Genomic DNA, 24,176 nt, shown 5'->3' on the forward strand with positions numbered 1-24,176 from the left:
TATCACATGATTTTGCAGAATATAGCTGGAATTAAGGGCCATTAATCATTGTAGGAGGTTATGGAGCTTAATTTATAGGTCATGTAAAGAATAATTTTAATGAGCGACTTGATCTTATATTTATGAATAAAAAATTGCAAATAATTTAACTACTATCTTAATCAAGGGAAATGTGAGTTATGACATGATAATATTTTGGCAAAGCCAAAATTAAGACCTTGATGGTACTCTCCCCACAAAGGAAGGACAAGAGTGGGTAATAGTGAACTACTCGAATTTCACAAGTCCAAAAATCAAGGGCCTAGTGGTACTCTCCCCACAAAGATGGGAAAGGAACGAGTAGTAATGAACTGCTCAAATTAAGAACTTAGTAGTGTTCTCCCTTCAATAATTAACTTAAGCGGAAGATTTGGCAACTACTAACAAAGCATTTAACTTAAAATCTATTTTGTAGCAAAGTTAAGGGCTTGTAAAATTATTATAATAAATTTCTAATAGAATATTCTACCAAATTTACATTTTCGAAAAATTAGTTCTTTGATTATAAGTGACTAACGAATCAAACACCAATATCTACAAGATATTATAATAAGCTATCCAAACCTCTAGCTTCATTAAATTTAGTGAGCAAATGTTAAAATAATTGCCCTCATATGTCTTCAATTTTCAATCTTTATGCTCAAATGATTGTGAAACTTGCAATGCCTAAATCTAGGAGGTTATGCACTATCCACAAATTCTCTAACTAGGTGATATACTATTTTAATACAACACTAATATAAGCATGTTGGTATATAATGTCTACTAGACATGGACACAAATATTGATCCCCATATTAGAACAACAACCTTCCACCTAGGGATGATTTTGTGTTCCATGTTTACATCAAAGACTTAGCATTTTATTCCAAAAATGAGTTCTTGATCTCCACCACGAAGCCCCGCACTTTTCATCTTTTATAGTTTATGCATCTATTAAGAATAGGGAGGTTTCTCACCCTCGTATAATCATGACTTTGTCTAGGTTCAATCTAAGAATATAATAAGAATCACATTTCTTGACACTTTTTAAAGTAACTCCAAGCAAGAGACCATAATTCTTTATTAGTCCATTAAGACTCAATCAAAGCCACATTCTCTATGCTAGTAAGGTAACAATTATTTCTCCAATTGGATGTTGCTTGATCTCCCAAGTGTGTCTTAGTCATTTCCTTCCCCAGATCAACACTAATAAAATATTGTTCGATGAAAGATGATCTTTTGATCAAATATGCTTTATAACATAAAATATACTACTCAAGAATCTAAAACTTGAAAGATTTTTTAAAAATAAATAAATCTAGAACTATAAGTATTGTAAAATGTATTACTTGCAAACGATATTGGAGTGTTTAATAGGTTAAGTTGAGAGATGTAATTAAAGTATTGGATTCCCAAGGAGACATTTATAGTGGAATTCTGAATGAATTCTTGGTTTTACAAGAACATGTCAAAATTTTGATATTTAAAAAAAATGATAGAATAATTTAATTGGAACACTAGAATTCTCCCAATTAGAAAGGTGACTTTATTCTTTCCATATTATTTATTGGTCGTCTCCTTGGCACCTTCTAAGGTTGGTGGTGGAAAGCGCTGCAAATTAAGAACAAACATCAAACAACACCAAATTTTATTATTAACATAATTAAGAAAATAAAGCTTTATTACAAATAGTGGCCCTAAACAAATTTTGATAAGTGTAATTTAAAAATGCAAGACATTAATGACAAGCATATTATTGTTATTATGCATCTTAATGAATAAATAGAAAAGTTTAATTGAATAATTTTTACAGAACTGAAATTATTATCATCTTATGTCGTGGTTTTTGCACACTTCAACTACCATGTACTAATATAAACTGAAAAATGAAGATGTGTTCAATGTCTTTTGGCAAGCCTGTAGAAGGGCACAAATGTTTTGATTACCGAGGTTAAGATTAGCCTCAGAAACTTCAGGAAACATATCTCATTTTTTACTCGCATGAAAATGGCAGCCTACAGCTTGTTTGGAGATTGTATGCCAATGAGAAACATACAAAATTTAGCCCTTTTTGAAATGCTACACTAGATTAAAGACGAAAATCCTTAAAGCCAAAAAATAAAAATAGAACACATGTAAGAACTGGCTGTACTGAGATAACCAACAATGCATCAAAGAATTACACAATCGATAACAAGTTTTAAAAATACGTAACATGATCTTCAAATAAGTGTGTTTGAAGACAATGACCATCCAAATTCACATTGTTGTTGTCATTTTGGGATGTGCCTACTACAACTACCAAGATCACAAACCAACCTGCAAATTGAAAAGTTGCCATGACATCTGAGATATGGGTTATCCATTATGGTACAAAAAACAATTAGTGAATTCCCATTTTTTGTTGCTAACTTTACTAGGCTCTTGTTCCAATAATCCCTCATTAACTTTATGCTGGAAATTCTTATTGATGTATCCTAATTTATAGAAGTTGGGGAAGGCATGCTCATCACGAATTTGTTACCGTGCATGCTTGTCTATTTTTGTATGTCCCTCGCATTTTCTAGGGAGAATTTTGCATGGCATCACTTGATAGATAAATGGGTTGACTAAGCTTTTATGCCCATAAATCACCTAGAGAAAATTTATGGGTAGTATGCAAGGAAACGAGGTTGGTTGGTTATGCTTGATAAGAAGTAGCTTCATCAAAAATTTTATATGCCCTTTCTTTTAGTGATTGCATCACATGTCAGTGGCAAGTCCTCTTGCAAGGGACTACCTATTCAAGCTCTAAATGATCTCAAACATTTTGTTAGAATAAGGTTCAAACTAAAATCAGAAGCCTAGGATCAAACTACACAATTTCCTACATTATACTTTCCTGAGATCCATTGTTAGCTTCTAAAAGACTGGGTGACAAACACCATTAAGAAAGATGCCAATATTTAAAACTGCAAACATTTGACTCACCTGGGATCATATTTTCAGTTAATATCACTCATATTGTGCAAGTGAAAGAAATGTGTCCAGATCATTAACACATTACACTTTCATTACAGAAAAGTGAAAATAATGAAAAGCTACTGAAACATGGTGCTAGCAGGAACACATACCTTTTCGGAGTCAATTGCAGAAAATGTTTTCATCTCAGTTTCCTTATCAAAGAGAACTTGTACTATCTGGATGAGCAGGCAAAAATCTTGTAAGCATTCCTGAACTACCAATGCTATTTATTTGCCCCTTCAAAACAATAACTATTCTCTCAGAGATCCATGTTAAACAGTTTTTCCTTGAGTGGTATAAATTTAGTAAAACTAAATATATGTAATTGTAAAGATAAATGTCAATGCTTCTACTATGGTAAGTGTCAAAACATTTTCATGATATATCCAAGTCATGTGTTTACCTGTGAAATCTATTTTACCCCTATAGGTCGCTCTTTTCTCAGATTTTACAAACAAATTGCCAAGATGCTTATAGTAGGATGTTGAATATAGAAAAGCACTAAAATTTGCTAACAGTTGGGAGGTGGAGAGGAGGATGGTAGTAGTCCTAAAGCGACAAGTGACCTACTCATTGAGGTAATGAAGAAAATGGTTACAAAAACTGGAAAAACTGGAGAAACTGGAAAATTGTGTTTCAAATACCAAACAGGAGGAGATCAGGAAGAGTAATGAATAGTGTAATCTTGCATCACATGTTATTTAAAAACATAACAAAAAGTTCCTTTTATTTAAGCAGTAAAACGTAAAGAGGACAGGCAATATACAGTGGAGCAACTGTTAAAATCATTATGATCAGAATATATATAGGCTGAGTATGTAACTCTAAGTTCAGACTTTGATTTTAATAAAATATTAAGCCTGATTGCAGACTTGAAACAAAAACTGTTAATTCCTTGCAGACGAGTTTGACACTGACTGTATATTCCAATCTCCCAATGACTGCTTATAAAAAAACACTGAAGACTTTTGATTTGAAATTAAATATAAAATTGTGCTCAATGTTTTCCACTTCTGTTGACTGCAGATGAAATAGCACAAAAACTGTGTTTGTACGTGTTCTGTTTGATGATTGTATGCAGAGTATACTCCTGATATAGATAAGGTGATGGGAGCCTTGTTTCCATAAGAGTGTGACCTCAGCGTGGAGTCATGCCCGTTTGGATTCCGACTCATGTCCCTCCAATGGAAGTTTCAAACAATCGGTTGATAAGAATATATTCCGTCAGCCAATTCAGCCATTGTAGTTATGCAATTATATATATATAAAATTTTATCTGATTGAATTATAACATTAACTCTCCCTCTTAACTAAGAAGGATAAACCAAAGTAATGAGACTCGCCGTGAGTCAGTGAGTTGAGTTACGTCAATTGGGTCAAAATGACCCCTGACCCTGAATTGGCAGGTCAGCTGGGCTGACTCGGCTGACTCAGTTGACTCATCTGACTCGTCTGATTTTTAATTTTTTTTTTCAAATTTTTTTTGATACATCTAAAATTTACCTTCATACTTATGTAATTGATGTATGCGATCAAATTACCTTTTATTTCATGATTTTATTGTGTTTTAAAGCTTTATTCAATAATGGGTGTATGGAATTTATTTAAATCCTAAAAAATCTCTAAATTTCAAAGGTTTTGTCACCTTGCCGAGTCACAGGCGACTGTGAGTCGAGTTAGGAGTCAAGTTACTCTTGTTGAGTCTGGCCCGGGTCTGAGTCTTGTTACTTTGGGATAAACAATGAATAGATATTACCTCAATGTAATATTAAGAATGGCAAATCATACAGATATCTTAGATCAAAAGATATCCATGTTTTCGATATCATCTCATGATATCAAGAGTAATGGCCTCAGAATATCAAGTCACATGATATTTACCAAGTGCTCAAAAATGTCCATAGATAGTGTATCCTCAATACTACTTACCATAGAACCATTGATGGTTTGTTTAATGAGCTTAAATCCACCATGCAAGATATAATCTATCATGATCTGTCTTCAACATCATAAGATGTCCATCACAATAGAAGGTCATTGTCTGTTTAAGGATCTTGATCCACCATGCAAGTTATCATCTATCATGATTTTCTTAAACATCATAAATTGTCTATCACAATAGAAGACCATGGTCTATTTAAGGAACTTAATCCACCATACAAGTTATCATCTATCATGATTTTCTTAGACATCATAAGATGTCCATCACAATAGAAGGCCATGGTCTTTTTAAGGAACTTAATCCTGTTAAGATTTAGCCCAAAAAAGGAGCAATAAGGAGCAAAAAGTGAACCAATAAACACCAAAAATATCTTGGGAAAACCTTTCGAGAATGAAGGGAAAAAAAAACCCAACCACACAACAAAACAATATCTTTCTTGATAATGAAATGCTCAAGTGTACAATATCCTTTGCTTGATGTGAATATATAACAATAGGAGAGACTCTTCACATTATAACCGAAGTCTCTTGAGATTCCTATAATTAATTATGACTCTTCGAATATTCATGCCTCAATGCATGTCGAATGATACATGTCAATACATTTAATATTATTATTTAAACATAAGCATCCTTTTCAGCTGAATGTAACAATAACGGTAATAACGTTCATATTTCCAGAGATAAAAGATCTCTATCACATCTACCATTTTCAACAAATCCACCATGCAAGTTATCATCTATCATGTGATTTGCTTAGACATCATAATAGAAGATTAAGTTATTGAAAGATCATCACCTTCCAATAACTCTTACAAATACAAGTGATAATCATTTGGAAGTTGTCACTTCCTCATGATGTACACAGGGCCCAAATAGTCATGAAATAACACAATATTTTCATAAGTAAAATAAAAAAAATAAGTTGAGACTCTCATAATTACAACTATATCAAGTTCACCTCAGAAGTGTTTCATCTTTATTTTGCAAGAAGTTTGATGAGGGTGGTAAAGAACAATGAACTCGCTCTTGACCCAATATTTCACAATTTTTATGGATATTTTGAAGTTCTTTAGAATACTAATTTCTCTGAATTCAAGTTTGGACTATTGATCCATGTGAAGGAAGTTTCATGTTTAAGTTTGTCAAGACATTTTGTTGTAGTGTGCGTTGACGTATAGCATCAGTCGAAGTGACCTACTCATTACATTGAGTATTTGTATTCATGATTTATTTGAACATTGTTTTATATCTTATATTATTGATAAGAAATATATATATATATTTGTGTGTGTGTGTGTGTGTCTATTTATTTATAAATGACTTAACTAATCGGGCTCTTATAATCAAAAGAGACTATTATGTTATCGGGTTCTTGAATGTAATTGTTTTACCACCTCATGATTGTCGATTGAAACTAATCGTATTTACTTATGCACCAATGATGATTAGTTATGTCCATGTAGGGACATAACTTTGTTGTTAAGGTTGTAGCTTCTGTCGGATTGATTTTATCATGAGATACCTTGTTGATGGTAAATCATCTTTAAGATAAATATCTTTTATATATATATATATATATATGTAGTATAATATATATTATACATTATATAGTATTATATAAAATATATTAATATTACATATATGCTTAGAGATGAGTTATACATATGGTTATTTATTAACTAATGATGATTAACTATAGAGACATGTCTCCTCTCATTTATGAGTCTTCAAATCTGCATTTGGAAGACATCAATCAAATTGGCAATGTTAGTTCATTTGCAAAAACGATCCATGTTACTTAATATGGTATCAGAGCCAAACTGCAAATGTGATACAATCAGAGGATAGCCAAATCATGACAAAGAATAAATAATGTGAAAACGTTCAGACCAATGATCTTAAGGATTATTCATGCTCGACATTTATGCATCTTAAGTACTCGATATAATGTTTGTACATAATTGTGATTTATCATACCCTTTGGAATCCATGAATGTATTACCTGTGTCGTTATCCTTATACATGCAAGAGTTCCTTTTACCAATGCTAAGGATGACTGTCTCATTTGCCACTTCCTAGCTATCATGATAGTAGTACCACTAGAATAATTCAAATGTGGAGTAACAAGGAAGAACCCATCAGAAATCTCCAGAGGACAAATACATTAGTAGTAGAGTATTTTCTATATCACTTTAAATAAAACACAATTGAAAATTTGTCCTAATCGATTATTATAATATGCACTCAATGCTTTATCTATTAGGATTAAAATAAAAGGTCACACAAGCATTTGAGAGACAGTAAGATAGTCTATCGCTAAAATTTAAGATGGCAAAGACGATTCAAAAATTCTGGTGGCTTTAGGTTCATTGTTTTAAAACATTGTTGCAACTATTTATTAAATTGATCCTTTACCATACATCTGGTGGCTAGCTTATTTTACAAACCACCTCAAAAATGGGAAAGCTTGTGGGAGTTGCTAGCATCGATGCATGAAGAGTATATCAATGTTGAACGCGAATTGCTACAATCTTGAGTCCAACCACGATTGAGACTTTGGATAAGATGATTATCAAAGTGACTGAAGGAAACAAGGATTTTGTTATGTTAGTTTGGATGTGCCTGCATGTGATGAGGTAGCACATCTGTTGACTTTTGGTGATATATATTTGGAATATGGAAGAACAAAAGGTGCTAGATTGGATGGCTGATTTGATTTCATAGGGTGTGATGAATTTGAGAACATGCTTGGGCAAATTCTTGTTGGAATCGCTCACAAGACACGAAAAATCAACATCCTTGTAGAGAAAGCTTTGTTGTCAATATGAATAGTATTGTTTCTTTCATAGGAGAGGAGACAAAAATTATCAAGTTCGCACAAGCACTTAATGAGAATGTAGAGCTTGGAATAAGGCAAGGAATGGCTCAAAACATTTAGTCGAATATTCCAAAGAATCACTAAAGTCATTCGCTACTAGAATATACTGAGAATGGAAGGTAAAATTGTAAAAGGAAGACCATATTAATCCATCGGTCCAACATTCCCAACTTAACCATGACACCATAGAATGCTCATCCAATCATCACTTTGTGGTGACGTATGTTATCGAATGGAGGTATTATGAGTGCTCACCATAAAACATTGACAAGCATAATGCGAATGTATTAGAGGCATCAAGGACTGATGTTGAAAGGTAGGTAGTGAGGTATATGTTCGCGCTAATACTCATTCCATGGGACATAGTAATTCAAAGATATAAGGAAGAGGGAGATTGAGATTCAAGATGAGATAGACATTTCAAGCAACCTTGAAAGAGAGGGAGTAGATAGAGGATACGATTCAGTCAATCTTTGATGAGCTCGATCATATTGATTTAGAGGGAGTAAACCATGTTGTGATGGAATCTTCAATGATCGATAAATTGTAACAGTTAAGAGGACTGTAATTCATGCAACTATGTGATCCTAATGGGCCTACCCCTTGTGTACATCATATAAAAGTGGTGACTTCAATTGAACCATCTATGGTAAATGATAAACAATGTTCTACTCTCACTTGAACCATCTTTAAAGGGAAGATGTTCCATTCATGCGGAGATAAGTATTTGTTGTCTTTGAGTATTACATTGATCTACTCATTATATTCTCTCTTATTTGTAAATTTTATACATACTATAAAGGTTATTTGCCTTGATCTTTTCCTTTATGTTTGAGAATGTTCTGACAGGAAAAGAAAGTTGGTACTTTACACATGCTAGTAGATAGTAACTCCAAAGATCTAGATGATCAAGATGGATAAAATAAGGCTCTCATCTTTGATGATTGAGATTATGAAATTCTTCTACATTAAGAGGGAGTAGGAGTTTAGAAGATTGATATTCAGAGGGAGTCTAGAAAAACATGTGGGTGACTGCATGATGTTGATGGGCCTACTCCTACGTATATCATAAGGGAGTGATGAGTTCCACATGCATCCTTGAGTAAAAAGAGTTTCTGAGGAAGTAACTAGAGGACCTGACTTTCCAACATCGATGTTCAGAGGGAGAATTTTGAGGTGCAATCCGTTGTTAATGATATCTTCTCTATGAGGAGAAGTTTTCAGTGAAATTCCTTGTAATGCATTCCTCTCTGCGAGAGAGAATTGAGGTAAAAGCCTTTACCCTCTGACTAGGTTCATGGTGGTTACTATTTCACATATGATATGTAATGAAAGGTGACGATCTTTCGCTGACATATATAAATAAAAGGTAACCATTATAAGATGATGATCTTATAAATGGTCGACCTGTTATCATGACAAACTTCCTTAAATTGTTGTCCCAGAGTGCTAGAAATCATGATAACGAACAGATAGAAAGTAATCTTTGTAAGGTGACGATCTTGCAAATGATAGGCCTGTTATTATGAAAGTTTTGTTCAGGATACGCCAAAAGTCATTGATAACGAAAGCATTATGATTACTCTAGATATTGTTTTGGACAATTAGAGATCATAATATATGTTGTGATAGTGTTCATAACATTGTGATTGTAGTTATTTGACAAGTCACTATTTTAGAGTGTTATGTCAAATAATATGTTAGGTATAGATATCCTTGATTATGATATCTTATAAAATTTTGTCACGTCTCCCTTGCTAAGAGGGAGCGTTGAAGTATAACATCAGTCGAAGTGATATATTCATTACATTGAGAATTTGTATTCATCATTAATATGAACATTGTTTTATGTCTTATATTATTGATAAGAATAATATATATATATATATATATATATCTATTTATTTATAAATGACATTACTTAACTAATCGGGCTCTTATAATCAGAAGAGATTATTATGTTATCAGGTTTCTGAATGTAATTGTTTTACCACTACATGGTTGTTGATTGAGAAGCAAACTAATTGTATTTGCTTATACACCGATAGTGATCAGTTATGTCCACGTAGGGACATGACCCTACGTGGCCTCTGGTAGAAGCTACAATCTTAACAACAAAGTCATGTCCCTCCTACAACCTTAACAACAAAGTCATGTCCCTATGGGGACATGACTTTGTTGTTAAGGTTGTAGCTTTTGCCAGATTGATTTTATCACGAGATACCTTGTTGATGGTAAAATCATCTTAAGATAAATGTCATATATATATATATATATAAAATATTATATATATATTATTATATAATAATATAATAATATATTACATATATGGTTAATATATTAATACTACATATATGCTTAAAGATGAGTTATACATATGGTTATTTATTAACTAATGATGATTAACTATAGAGACCTGTCTCTTCATGAGACATGTCTCCTCTCATAATTATGAGTCTTCAAATCTGCATTTGGAAGACATTAATCAAATTGACAAGGTTAGTACATTTGCAGAAAACGATCCATTTTATTTAATAGTGTGCCCATATTTGTCGCATCTATAACATTGTACTTTAGAGTAGTCTTTTTTTTTTTTGAACGACTGTTTACTATTTGAGCACTTACCCTTTTTCCTTTTCAAATTAGTGGTGAGAATCGAAATGTCTTTATTCCATACTGATTCCTCTAACTATTAGATTACACTTTTCTTGAATGCAGTCAGCTTTTAGTTGATCAAATTTGGGGAGCTCGGAATGAACACTTATTCCTTGTCTAAAGTTTTCCCATGAAATAGGGAGTCCATTTAATGTTACCATTGTTAACTCTTCACTATCATAGATGTGACCAATTTTTGAGAGTTGGTTTCTTAATTCTGTTATCCCCATTAAGTATGAGGTGACAATCTCTACTTTATTCATTTTAATATTAGAGAGTTGATTTTCACGAGTGAGAATCCTTCTAGTGTTGTTGATCTCAAACATGTTTTCCTGGGCTTTCAACATATCATATGCAGAGCCTAAATTTGTGATAATATGTAGAAGATGATCTTTTACTTCATCAACTAATAATTCCATTGCTCTGGTGTTGTTTTTTTCCCATTGACTCTTTTAGTCATTCTCATTAGGTTTGGGATTTTCTGCAATTGTGTAATAACCCCAATAGGTTATAACTTCTTCAAACATCAAAAATCTTTATACTTCAGTTGTTTGACATTTCGTCAAACACTTTGCAAGCAAGCTCTGATACCATTGTAATAACCCTCCTCAAATCTACTCTCAAAGATGCTGATTGAAGGCTCAAAGAATTTTGTCAAACAATTCACATGCAAGAGACATATGACTGATATAGTATTTCAGCTTGCTTTAAATGACTTTTTTCAATTTGCATCAATGAGAAACTTGTGCTAGAAGACTCAAAATGGACTACACAATGACCTAACATGAGTGTGCTCCTAATTTTGATAGTATTCAGTGCATATATTATGATCTAAGCATGAGAAAATAACACCTACAGCCAACTGACATTTTTGCAAACAGTTGGTATGCAAACTATCTAGCTGATAAATAATGAGATTGAATTGCTTAAATGACACCAGCAACTATTATCTCTTTTGATTGCAATCAAATTTCTAATACAATGCTCATGAAATATGGCCAAGACTTTGGCATTTACATGGATTACAAAATGACAATGCTGGTGTAATGCACACTTACAACTGAAACTTATAATACCCTAAAAAAACAATACTAACAAAGGAACCTGGTTGTAGATGGCTGTAATAATTTTCCTTCAATGCTGCCCCTTCTGCTTTACTTTTTCGGCCTGCTTTTACAGTTCCGCTTTTTCCGCTTGTTTTTTCGATTCCGCTTTTTTCGCCTGCTTTTTCGGTTCCGCTTTTTCCGCTTGCTTTTTCGATTCCGCTTTTTTGGACTGCTTTTTCATTTCTGCTTTTTCGGACTGCTACCCTGTTGAATCTCAAGACCATATCTTTCAATGGCGTCAAGATTTTCAGCTTGAAGGGATTTCGTCCTTCAAACTATTGAGACATAACCTCCAGAAAATTCTCCAATTTCTTTGATATTTCCAACCATCCTAAAAGAAGCTCTTCCATTTCTTTTATAGTGTTCTCACAAGAGCTCCATCTTTCGTTTTCTCAATGTGGGATAAAACATAACTCCCTTTATGTAACTTATGTCTCCAATGTGTTATAAAATAAAAGGGACTCTTTTAATTTAAATATTTCCCACAAACTATAGTCTATGCATTAATAAAGTTAAATATTTAAATTTAACTTTATAAAATAGCTTTATCAATGCAAAACAAATCTTATCAATGATAAACAAGTCTTCTTGCCGATTTTAAACAATTACTATCGACATACTGCTGCCACTGTATGTCCACCCATGCCTAAGATGACTTACTATAAATAGTAAGTATGCCCAAAGTTGCCTCAAAACTCCTCAGAAAGACCTGCAACTGAAACTATCTAGGCCAAATGGCCTCTAAGCCCCTTTGATGTCCTGGTTAGCCTACGAGACCGTGGAGAAATAGGCTAACGACAACATCATGCTATGAATGCTAAAAAGGGGACATTACAGTCCGCCCTTCCCAAAATTGCTTGTCCCCAAGCAATGGCCGAACAACAACCCAATCAATCCACCTGGATCCCAAATGTAGTCATGAACTATACTGCTGTCAGTCAACATAGGCTCCTGCAACAACCTGTGAAAATTAACCAAGAGGAATCCATAAATGAATCGTGAATCACGATGCAACTGAACTCCAAATCCACTACTGCCACAGTCAGGAACCCACGAGGCACAAACTCTCAAAATATTAGACCCCACGTAGATTAGATCACCCAAACTGTCAACATAATAAACACCATCCACACAACCCACCGTGTTATGTGGAATGCACACTCCAACTCTGCTACAATAGTGACCACTCCCACATGAAACTGCACCAAATACAGAGAATCCACACATTGTACATCTTCTGCAGTTAACACAACTCTGCAGATTACCGGCCACTGTCTCATAACCATAACACCCATGCACTGCTGATGGTGAATAGTCATTACACGGTAGATAGCAAAAATGAGAGCCCAGTCCAAACCTGTCTGCCATCAACTCCTCAACACATGGATCAAAAGCAAATGGATGAACATATCCTTCAGTATAATGCCGATAAAAAGAACCAATCTTAGTCAAAGACTCATCCTACAGACGTGATATGACCAACTGTGACTGATCATCAGCTAAGTCAGAGGATGATATAGCCAAGAGTGCAGAATCAACAACAACATCACTAGTCTTTGTGCCCTCCAAGTCAAACATATCACAATGCTCAGTTGCAGCGCCCAACTCAGTTAAACCTGCCTCTAGTGGAAATGGACCAAATATGCCAATAGTAGTGTCGTGGACAGATATATCCTCATCTCCACTACCTCTATCAAACTCGACCATGGACATCCGCGGATCACCAGACACCATGGTCCGTGATTGTACAGAATTTGGTAAAGACTGCAGTCGCTCTAACTCCATGGTCACCCTAGCCAAATGAAACTGTGACTCCTCGAAAGCCAACTCTGTACTCTTAAGAATCTCAGAAGTCACCTCGAGCTGAGTAAGCTCACTCACCTCATCTTCCTTGGCCAATAATGCTTCGTATGCTGTACTCCCCCACTCCATAAGATAATCTCTGTCGGCTACCAACTGCATATAATTCTGTCTCAGAATTCGAATAGCCTCCCATAAAGAGTGGATCTCCGTCAAGTTAAGATAATTTCCTCCTTGTTCATCACTAGTAGGAGAACCCCATCCATAAACTGCTAACAACTGACGAGTAGCATCGAAATGCTCACAAACGATAGCAATGTCTCGCTCACTAACTCTCAGCTGACTAGACACATGATTGTGCTGGTTGGTCAAACTCCTATACTCTACCCCTGGTACACTGTCCAAAGGAGTAACCTCATAATAGCTATCGTCTGTAATATTGCCATCCAAATTCTGCAATCCAACTGCTGAACTTGTATCATCAAACAGAGTGACTGAAGCATCAACATAAACCTCCGTATCAAAGGAAACTGTTGAGGAGACTAAGTCCTCAAAACTGTCCACAACATCCCCCTGGGTGTCATCTGTAATAATCAGATCCTGGGACTCTTCTGTAAACTTTGTCATATCTGAGAGATCATCAACCCATTCCAACAAGAATGGTCAACTGGATACATGAACAATGCCCAACAAAGGTGTGTAAAAACTAATTCCAGCATCAAACAAGCTGCTGGCATGGATGAGAACTACACCTGGCAAACTACTAATCAAGTCCATGATGGTGCAACAGATACTACTACCAAAGAATGATAAATATCTCCGATCAAAACGATCCCAAGTACTAAGATAAGGATCCCAACATCTAATCCATGAATGGAAACCAACTGGCAATTCAAGTAAACTTCTCGCCTGAGTAATGTGAACAATACCAATTGACTTCACGAACCTGTCTACAGTCTCTGAATCCGAAGTGTGAATGCTAGATGTACTCATATCATCATCAACATGTGACCCGACTGTAAAAGGAAACTGAGTCCCTGCTATATGCGCTAACTCCCGAACTGAACTCACCTCAAGACAACGCTCGTCCACATGTCTCTCAGAATCCTGGAGAGCCAACTTCATTGCCTCCATGCCTTCCTTGATCTGCTGTAAGTCGTCACAAGAACCTGTTGTGACTACTTTTTGTCTCTCTTGCAGTTGAATCATCCAAATGTGATTCTCAATCAATCCATGTATCCTATCATGATGGGATAAAGTCGTGACAATATTCTTGTCCCTTGTCTTTAGCTGGCTTGCCAAACCAAGTAAAGAGCTACTAGCCTCTATCTCATGTGAAGAAGCATCCAACTGTGCCTGATACTCACTTTCTGATCAACTGTTCTATCCTCAAACATGACAGTATCTTCAACTGCTGTAACTTCATCCAGCCCAACTGTACTGGAATCACTATCTATGTCAATCACACAATCCGGTGTGCCTGTGATATCACCTTCTAATGCAATTGGCTCAACTTGCACAACATCTGTAACCCCTTCTGCCTGTGAAGATGATGCAGATAAACCGTTACCTAAAGATGTGCTAAAGTCTCCCTGTATCGAATCTGCATGTCTGTTAAACTCCTCATACAAGTTTCTGCCTATCATAGGGAAGGTATGATCCTTAGGCCTATCAAAGCATTCAATCAATCTCTCCGTAAACTCCACATATGAGGTAATGTGTGCATGACCCATAGTGACCATACCATGATGCCACCACTTGTGTGCTAACCCATCCAGGTGAATTGCTGCATACTTAATAGCTTCTTCCTCAGGCATAAGGTTCGTTTGAAAGTATGTGTCAAGCTTTTGAACCCAAGCTCTTTCTGTAGACTTCCCCAAGCCATCGTAATATGGTAACTGAAGTTTCCCTACTTTCTTCCGTAGCTCATAGCTCTGGTTCCTGTCATGTCCATGTGGCATATGCTTCATCTGCACATCTATATACTCCCTAAAGGTAATTGCAGCAATAAAATCTGGACTTCGGCTTCCCAATCTCTCCTCAGCTGGTCCTGTATATCAGTGATCTGGGGCTCTGGTACGAGCTGCTCTGGAGCTTTAGGAGGAAATGTGGGAACCATGGACCTCGAACTCACTGTCCTAGTTTGCTGGGGTGCATGATCGAAATTGTTCCCAACTTGCTCACCTCCATTATGTGTCCCATCCTGATTATTCCCATTCTGATTGTTACCATTTTGATTATTACCATTCTGATTATTTCCTCCACCCATGTTAGCATTCAACCCCATTTGACGAGCCATCATCTGCATCATAAGCTCCATTCTCTGATTTTGTTCCTGTGCTCTCTGCTCTGCTGATCGCTGTCCCTGTGCTAAGGTGTCTAATAACTGTAAGAATCTTCCCTTTCCTTGATCTAGACCGACATTCATTTTGTCAAACATTTTTCTCTCTATCTGGCTATTCCAAATTCCCTATAAGACCTCCACAGGATGGTAGGACTTATAGCTCTGATACCATTGTAATAACCCCAATAGGTTATAACTTCTTCAAACACCAAAAATCTTTATACTTCAGTTGTTTGACATTTCGTCAAACACTTTGCAAGCAAGCTCTGATACCACTGTAATAACCCTCCTCAAATCTGCTCTCAAAGATGCTGATTGAAGGCTCAAAGAATTTTGTCAAACAATTCACATGCAAGAGACATATGACTGATATAGTATTTCAACTTGCTTTAAATGACTTTTTTCAATTTGCATCAATGAGAAACTTGTGCTAGAAGACTCAAAATGGACTACACAATGACCTAACATGAGTGTGCTCCTAATTTTGACAGTATTCAGTGCATATATTATGATCTAAGCATGAGAAAAGAACACCTACAACCAACTGACATTTTTGCAAACAGTTAGTATGCAAACTATCTAGTTGATAAATAATGAGATTGAATTGCTTAAATGACACCAACAATTATTATCTCTTTTGATTGCAATCAAATTTCTAATACAATGCTCATGAAATATGGCCAAGACTTTGGCATTTACATGGATTACAAAGTGACAATGCCGGTGTAATGCACACTTACAGCTGAAACTTATAATACCCTAAAAAAAACAATACTAACAAAGGAACCTGGTTGTAGATGGCTGTAATAATTTTCCTTCAATGCTGCCCCTTCTGCTTTACTTTTTCGAACTGCTTTTTTGGCCTGCTTTACGGTTCCGCTTTTTCCGTCTGCTTTTTCGGTACCGCTTTTTCCGCTTGCTTTTTCGATTCCGCTTTTTCCGCCTGCTTTTTCGGATTGCTACCCTGTTGAATCTCAAGACCATATCTTTCAATGGCGTCAAGATTTTCAGCTTGAAGGGATTTCGTCCTTCAATCTATTGAGACATAACTTGCAGAAAATTCTCCAATTTCTTTGATATTTCCAACCATTCTAAAAGAAGCTTTTCCATTTCTTTTATAGTGTTCTCACAAGAGCTCCATCCTTCGTTTTCTCAATGTGGGATAAAACATAACTCCCTTTATGTAACTTATGTCTCCAACGTGTTATAAAATAAAAGAGACTCTTTTAATTTAAATATTTCCCACAAACTATAGTCTATGCATTAATAAAGTTAACTATTTAAATTTAACTTCATAAAATAGCTTTATCAATGCAAAACAAATCTTATCAATGATAAACAAGTCTTCTTGCCAATTTTAAACAATTACTATCGACATACCGCTGCCACTAGATGTCCACCCATGCCCAAGATGACTTACTATAAATAGTAAGTATGCCCAAAGTTGCCTCAAAACCCCTCAGAAAGACCTGCAACTGAAACTATCTAGGCCAAATGGCCTCTAAGCCCCTTTGATGTCCTGGTTAGCCTACGGGACCGTGGGGAAATAGGCTAACGACAACATCATGCTATGAATGCTAAAAAGGGGACATTACAAATTGTTTATAACTCATGCTTTCTTAGTATTAGTATCATTCATAGTTTCCAAGCTTCAAAATTTGAAGCACCTTCAAGTTTGTCTCAAGTCTCATGTCATTCACCATTTTGATAGATATAAGAATTCAAAATTTAGGTGTATATCGATTTTCCAATAAATCTGATCTTTGATCGGTTCTTCAAACCTGCTCTGATGCCTTGTTCAAATCATGATGATCATATTATATATAGGTTGATTATGATATTGTCATGATCCCAAAATAATAGATAAATTGCTATAAGATATATATAATGTATAGAAGATTATCATGTAATGACATCAGTAGCAATAACACACACACACACACATATGATATTTTACTTGTTAGAAATAAATAAATAAATAGATAAACATTATCAATTTGCTAAGATTTATAATTAATCCCTAAAATGTCCACGATTCACATGTCAAGTTAATATAAAAACATTCAAAAGTTAATAGCACATAAATAATAATTAAATCCATTTCATTGATGCCTATTCAAAACATCAACACATACTTTTAATTCATATTATTATATTAGCATTTACCATTAAATGGAAGGACTAATTAATGTTTCACACAACATTTAAAGAAAACCCCATGAATTACTCCCATGTTGGACACAAACCCATATATGAATGAAGAGGTGCATTTCTAAATCAATTGCTCATGTGTGAATAGTGTGGCATTACATCCTCATATAAATGCCACTGTAATGCCCCCATTTTTGAGGTGGATTTTAATAATAATATAGTTAAATATCAAATTATATAATAGTAATAAATAAATATCTAATGTACTAAATCAATATTATCATTATAATAATCTAAATTATATAATGATAATATTACTATAATAAATGTTATAAAATATATCATCAAAAAATAAGTTTATTTGTAATATCATCAACCTCCATCAGAAGAACACATTACAGAATATAACTTGGGATCGACTATTAGAGAACCGCAATCAACACCTATTCATACAGTCAACGGAGGGCCAAACAACAAGATTTGACAATACCCAATGAACCTTAATGCTATCGAGTGTCTTCCGCAACGGAGATTATGCAAGTGATATCGGCATACAGATGCAACATCTGATATTGGTACGACTATTTATATAATAAATTTATAGAAGATAGTTTATGAAACAGAGAGACGAGGAAAGATATAGGACAGATGCAAGCATAGAAGTTGCAAGCATAGAAAAACAATGGAGCCCGAAATACAAGGGGTTGAATACATACAATTATCTCTAAAACAAATTGGTAGTATAGTTGGAGGAGACATTACATGAATGTTCAAAGACTTTAAATTATAATACATAGCTATTCGTTGGGAAGCGTCAGGTTTTGGGAGGATTTATACAACAGAAACCATAGATATATTAGCTTTGCGTGATTCCATACTATCGGTCAAAATAATTTATAAATTCAGAAACATTATTCAGCTACGGTTATAAGCATTGAGTTATCCTTCTCAAAGAAGATTTTGTGAGTCACAACCTATACAAATATCACAGAGAATGGTGTGCTTGCAGTTTGTACATATATCATGTGATCCGACAGATAACATTTGGCTGGAAATAAACCCAGTCAACTTCTCCCATTAACTCCGACATTCGACTCAGCCCTTTAAACAATAATAGTAAACTAGCAGATCCAGTAAGCATCATAAATGATGGCAAAGGAGAAATATGGAAGCGCAAATACTTCAACATAGATTTTTTAGTGATCATCCAAAGATTAAAAACATATAAATAGATAGTAAATAGTGAAGGATTATTGGTGTGGCCTTGTCAACTCTATATAATCTATAGAGATATGTATATATATAAAAGGATAGAATATCAAGATTACACAAAACGAACTGGAAGGATTAGTTGTACCGTTGGAAACAATTTTTTTTTCCCCTTTGAATCAAATAAAATGTCTTATGCAGTGTAGTAAAAAGAAAGCCTTGATGGATGTTAGAGAACATTAAGAATAAACTATATCAGTCAGCAATCGATCCAAATTCTTGGTCAGGAAGGAAGCAGTAAGCAAATGACTCAGAGTAAGAATGAAGATACTTTCTATCAAGGGCTGAGTAACAATCATAAGGAAGAGAGGAAAACATTAGAAAATTCATAAGGATATCAGAAATAAAATCACAAGTGAACATTCTAGAACAAATAGAAGAATATCCCCTCAAGGGACATTACAGCCACCACCTTAGTGCATAAAGGGAATCGGAAAGTAACTAGGAAGAAACCCACATGATTAAAATAAGAAGAGAGAATAATAAAAGGGAAAAATAAAAATAGTGAGTATATATTGAAAGATATATGGGGCAGGGATATATATAAGAGAGGAGGAATAGGCATTGAATGCCATGATAAAGGTGTTGGACTCTAAATAAAAAATGCAGCAAATGAAGTAAATAACCTTACTGGTCAATCATTAAACGATCAATAATACACAGAAAAAAGAAGAAGAAGAAGCAATGAAAGGAAAAGGTGGGGTGAGAAATTAAATAATAAACAAGGAATATAAGGGAGCAGCCCATTAATAATAAACAAAGAATGCAAGGGAGCAGCCCATAAAGTAAGCACAAAAATAATTAGCCCCCATTTCTGTGTATTATATGTATGAAGTAGAAGAGGATATTTTAGGTAGCTGGTAAATGCATAAATAAGGGAAACAAGGTATAAAACAAAATACCGGTAAGGCTAATGATTAGAGAGAATAAGGGAAGCCGAAAATACGCAAATAAATATAGATAAAATGAAAGGTTGTCAATTTAGTAAAAGGGGTGCCTACCATCCTATTTATGGGTGTTTGGGAGATTTGATAGTAATGGGAATTATTAAGGGAAAATAGCATCATGCATATTACACCGGCATAAATAGGCAATGTTAGGAAAAATTAAGATGAACCCTATTAGTGGTCATCACAGATATGTATAGTATTGATTCTCTTATCAATATCAAATTAGAGTTTAAGTAACTCTAAGTTCAGACTCTGATTTCAATAAATATTAAATCTGATTGCAGACTTGAAACAGAAACTACTAATTCCTTGCAGATGAGCTTGACACTGACTACACGTTCATGACATCTCTGGATGACATCTTATAAATAAGCACCGAAGACTTTTGATTTGAAACTAAATATGAATTTGTGCTCATTGTTTTTCAACTTCAATTGACCGCACATGAAATTGCACGTAGACTGTGTTTGTATTTGTTATGTTTGATGATTTTATGCAGAGTACACTCCCGATATAAATAAGGTGACGGGAATCTTTTTTCCAAACGGGTGTGACCCAAGTGTGGAATCACAACCCATTGGTGCCGTGACTTCTACGCTGGAGGCACACCCATTTGGGTTGTGCCTCATGTCACTTCAATGGAAGTTTAAAACAATCGGTCAATAAGAATATATTCCGTCAGTCGATTCAGCCATTATAGTTATGCAAAAATTTATATGAGAAATTAATTTATAAATATGCAATTATATATTTATATATGTTGTACATGTATATATGTATGTATATGCATATATATGTATGTGTGTGTGTATATATGTATGTGTGTGTGTGTGCATATAATTTAAATTATTGCATACTTATAATATTTATCATTAATTGTTTATAAATCACACTAACATATTCAATGAAAATTTTATTCGACTGAATTATAACATTAACAGTAACAAACACCCTTAAGTAGGGGTCATTGAAATCAATGGATCCAGCTCGCTAATAGTTAGAAAAAAAGCTAATCGTTGTACATTGTTTGGCTTGTGAAAATTCACCAACAACATTTCAAAGAAAGAATCTCTTTTGTTTTCAAGAAAACAAAATGTCAACAAAAGATTTGAAAATCTTATAATAGATGCATCCGTGGTAGGAAATACAATTATTAGAGAATTATTGTAGTATTTACTTGTGTTGGGAAGCAATGTGAATGTCCACTCTTTGAAATACAATTTACTAATAAATAAAAATATTAACTGTTAAAAAATATAAATTAAACTAAAATTAAAATTTAATAGTACCAAATTAAAATATAATTAAAATTGTATTTAAGTTTAATAAATGGTCAGAAGGCATGAAATGAAAAGATGTGACTCCCTAAAACTTGAGGTATAAAAAGGCGAATAGAATTTCATTTGGAAGAGGAGAGAAGAAAAAGAAAAATAAGGTAGCATGGGAACTAAGGAGTAATGGAAGAAGATTGAAACAGGAAGAATTGATAAGAGTTCTGATTCCTTCAAAAGGTAGTAGTTATGAAAGGTTGTGACTTTGCCAAAATGAAGGTATAAGTAGGAGGAAAAGTCATTTGTTGAAGACATGGAAGAAGTGATCATCATAAGGAAGGTAATCTTAGAAAGTTCTGGTCGGATATGAGACAGATCTGATTCCTCATTTGTTGAAGGCATGGAAGAAGTGATCAGCATAAGAAAGGTAATCATAGAAAGTTCTGTTCAGATATGAGACAGATCTGATTTGCATAAAGGGAGCATACAAATTAACGTTTAATAAAGAAGAAGTAACTTCCAAAGGGGCAGCAATGATGGAGGGTTGTAACCCTTTAGAAGGGTAGTAATTTTGAAAGGGTGTGACAATAAAAAATGACAGACATGGTGAAGAGGTGCAACCCTTCCTCGCAAAAGACAAAGGGAGAAGAATGATCATTAGGGAATGGAATTGGAAACTTACCTTTTCTTTTAATCCATATGGATCAATATTTAAGAGTGAATAAGACATTCAAACAATCAGAAGAAGAAATAAATATCTGAATAAAGCAGCAGATCAGACTGCTAAAAGGCAAATAACAGACTTATATACTGATATAATACATAAGGATTTGTGTAGTGTCCCCTCTTCCGGACTAAATTTGAATGTTGTAACCTGCAACCGTTTGTTAGGAAGTATAGAAAAATTATATGTGAAACACATTAAAAACACTGGACTAAGTAAATATTAATCTAAATACCACCCATACTACCCTTCCCAATCCTTCGGAAGAGATCCCTCTTAAACTACCTAACTCTCTAGTGAGAATTATGTCTCAATTAGGTAATTATCATATAAATAACATCTTCCTTAGGCCTCTTTGGGATCTCTGGTAACACTACTTGGTATAAATCCCATCTCTAACCAAGTCTCTTATCCTTGACATATGCATATGTTTTACCACTACAATATATATTCTCTCTAAGAGATTCTCTACAAATCTCTCCCTGGGTTCCAGTTCGAAATCTCGACATTCCATCAAGAATGTCCTCTAATCTTTGAGTTTTCTTAAAAGAAACTCGACCTCTACCAAGTTCTTACTTGATTTCCATGAGAACTATAAAGTTCTCATCTCAATCGGCCTTGAGATTGATAATTTTATCTACCAAATGATTCATATTTATTTATGAAATAAACATATCAAATGAACACACCTCTGATTCCCGTTAGTTTTTCATTTTATAATCTTTCATAGAATATATATTACTTCAATTCCCAACATTCAATATCTATTAGTTTAGTTTCTTTACTTTCTCTACTCTGATGGTTTTGTAGTTCAACACTCTTAGGTATAATTGTTTATTAATCCTCCCATATTTTATTTATCATCCATGTCATTTTCAAAGAGTTGCAAACCTTCATAATCACAATACTTTTGAAAAGTCACAAACCTTCATAATCACAATCCTGTGGAAAAAGTCATAACACTTCATAATCAAAATCCTTTGAAAAGTCACAACACTTCATAATCACAATACTACCAAAAAGTCACAACCTTTCATAATCAGAATCCTTTTGAAAAGTCAGAACTCTTCATAGTTATAATGTTTTTGAACAGTCACAACCATTCATAATTAGAACCCTTTCTAAGAGTCATATCCTTTCATCATTGAAAATATTTGAAAAAGTCACTTGTTTTCTTCTCATTCTATTTTTAATAATCTTTCTTTAACTCCTCTTTTCTTCTCTTCTTCCTCACTCTTTAAAATGAACTCTCCTCCCTTTTATACCTTAATTTTAAAGAGTTGCAACTTTTTATTACATCTCTTGACTTTTTATCAGATTTAGTTAATTTATAGTATACTATTTCTTACTTATCTATTTTGTATTTAATATTATTTATTATTAAATCTTATTTAGAAAGATAATCTACTTTCCACAATATTCTTTTCTATTTTAATTATTATTTAATTGTTTTAAATATTATACTAAATATTTTTTATTAATAATATACTATATATGTAATTTTTATTTCTTATTTCTATACTTGAATATGATTTTCTTATCATCATTTATTTGATTATTATTTAAATTATATTTTAAAATGAAGCCATGACAATTTGGTTGACAATGATTGGTCTCTCATTTGTTAGAAAGTAAAGTATTACACATTGCTTGCGTTTGATATATATATATATATATATATATATAATAATACAAGAGATATTAATATACTTTAGCAATTCCTTAATCACTTGCTATAACCCCTTAAGATGATAGGTTTGATGGCATTATTGTCATTGATGTCAATAAAAAGAGGATGAAAGGTATTAGGTACAAAAGGTTTTAGTTCATAACAGCTATATATGCCATGAGGAAACAATAGAATATACAGCAACCATATTATTAAGGGGGTGAATAGAAAGGCAATTACAGATCAAAGAGGCAATGCTGGCCATACAAAAAAAAAAAAGTTGCACAGTGTAAACAAAAGAAACACTGACTTGTGAGAAGGCTACGATAGGAAACAACCATTTAAGATGAAACAAACTGAAACATGACAACAGCAATATAGAAAAATGTGAT

At 34.0% G+C, this 24,176-nt stretch overlaps 1 protein-coding gene across 2 annotated transcripts in view; it reads right to left on the minus strand.

Moving 5' to 3' along the window:
• Positions 1-1,304: 1,304 nt before the first annotated feature.
• Positions 1,305-24,176, minus strand: part of LOC149577752 (uncharacterized) — a 282,798-nt gene continuing 259,926 nt past the window's right edge. For both annotated transcript variants that reach the window (XM_089825533.1, XM_089825524.1), the window contains 2 exons: positions 3,134-3,199; positions 1,305-1,631 (listed from right to left, as the gene is read on the minus strand). In XM_089825533.1, coding sequence (XP_089681659.1) covers positions 1,581-1,631; positions 3,134-3,199 — 117 coding nt within the window. In that variant the 3' untranslated portion in view covers positions 1,305-1,580. The remainder of the gene's footprint in view (positions 1,632-3,133; positions 3,200-24,176) is intronic.

The sequence above is a fragment of the Cupressus sempervirens genome, chromosome 1 (genome assembly GCF_028749045.1).
Source record: "Cupressus sempervirens isolate cs-2001-9-10 chromosome 1, ASM2874904v1, whole genome shotgun sequence".
Classification (NCBI taxonomy): domain Eukaryota; kingdom Viridiplantae; phylum Streptophyta; class Pinopsida; order Cupressales; family Cupressaceae; genus Cupressus; species Cupressus sempervirens.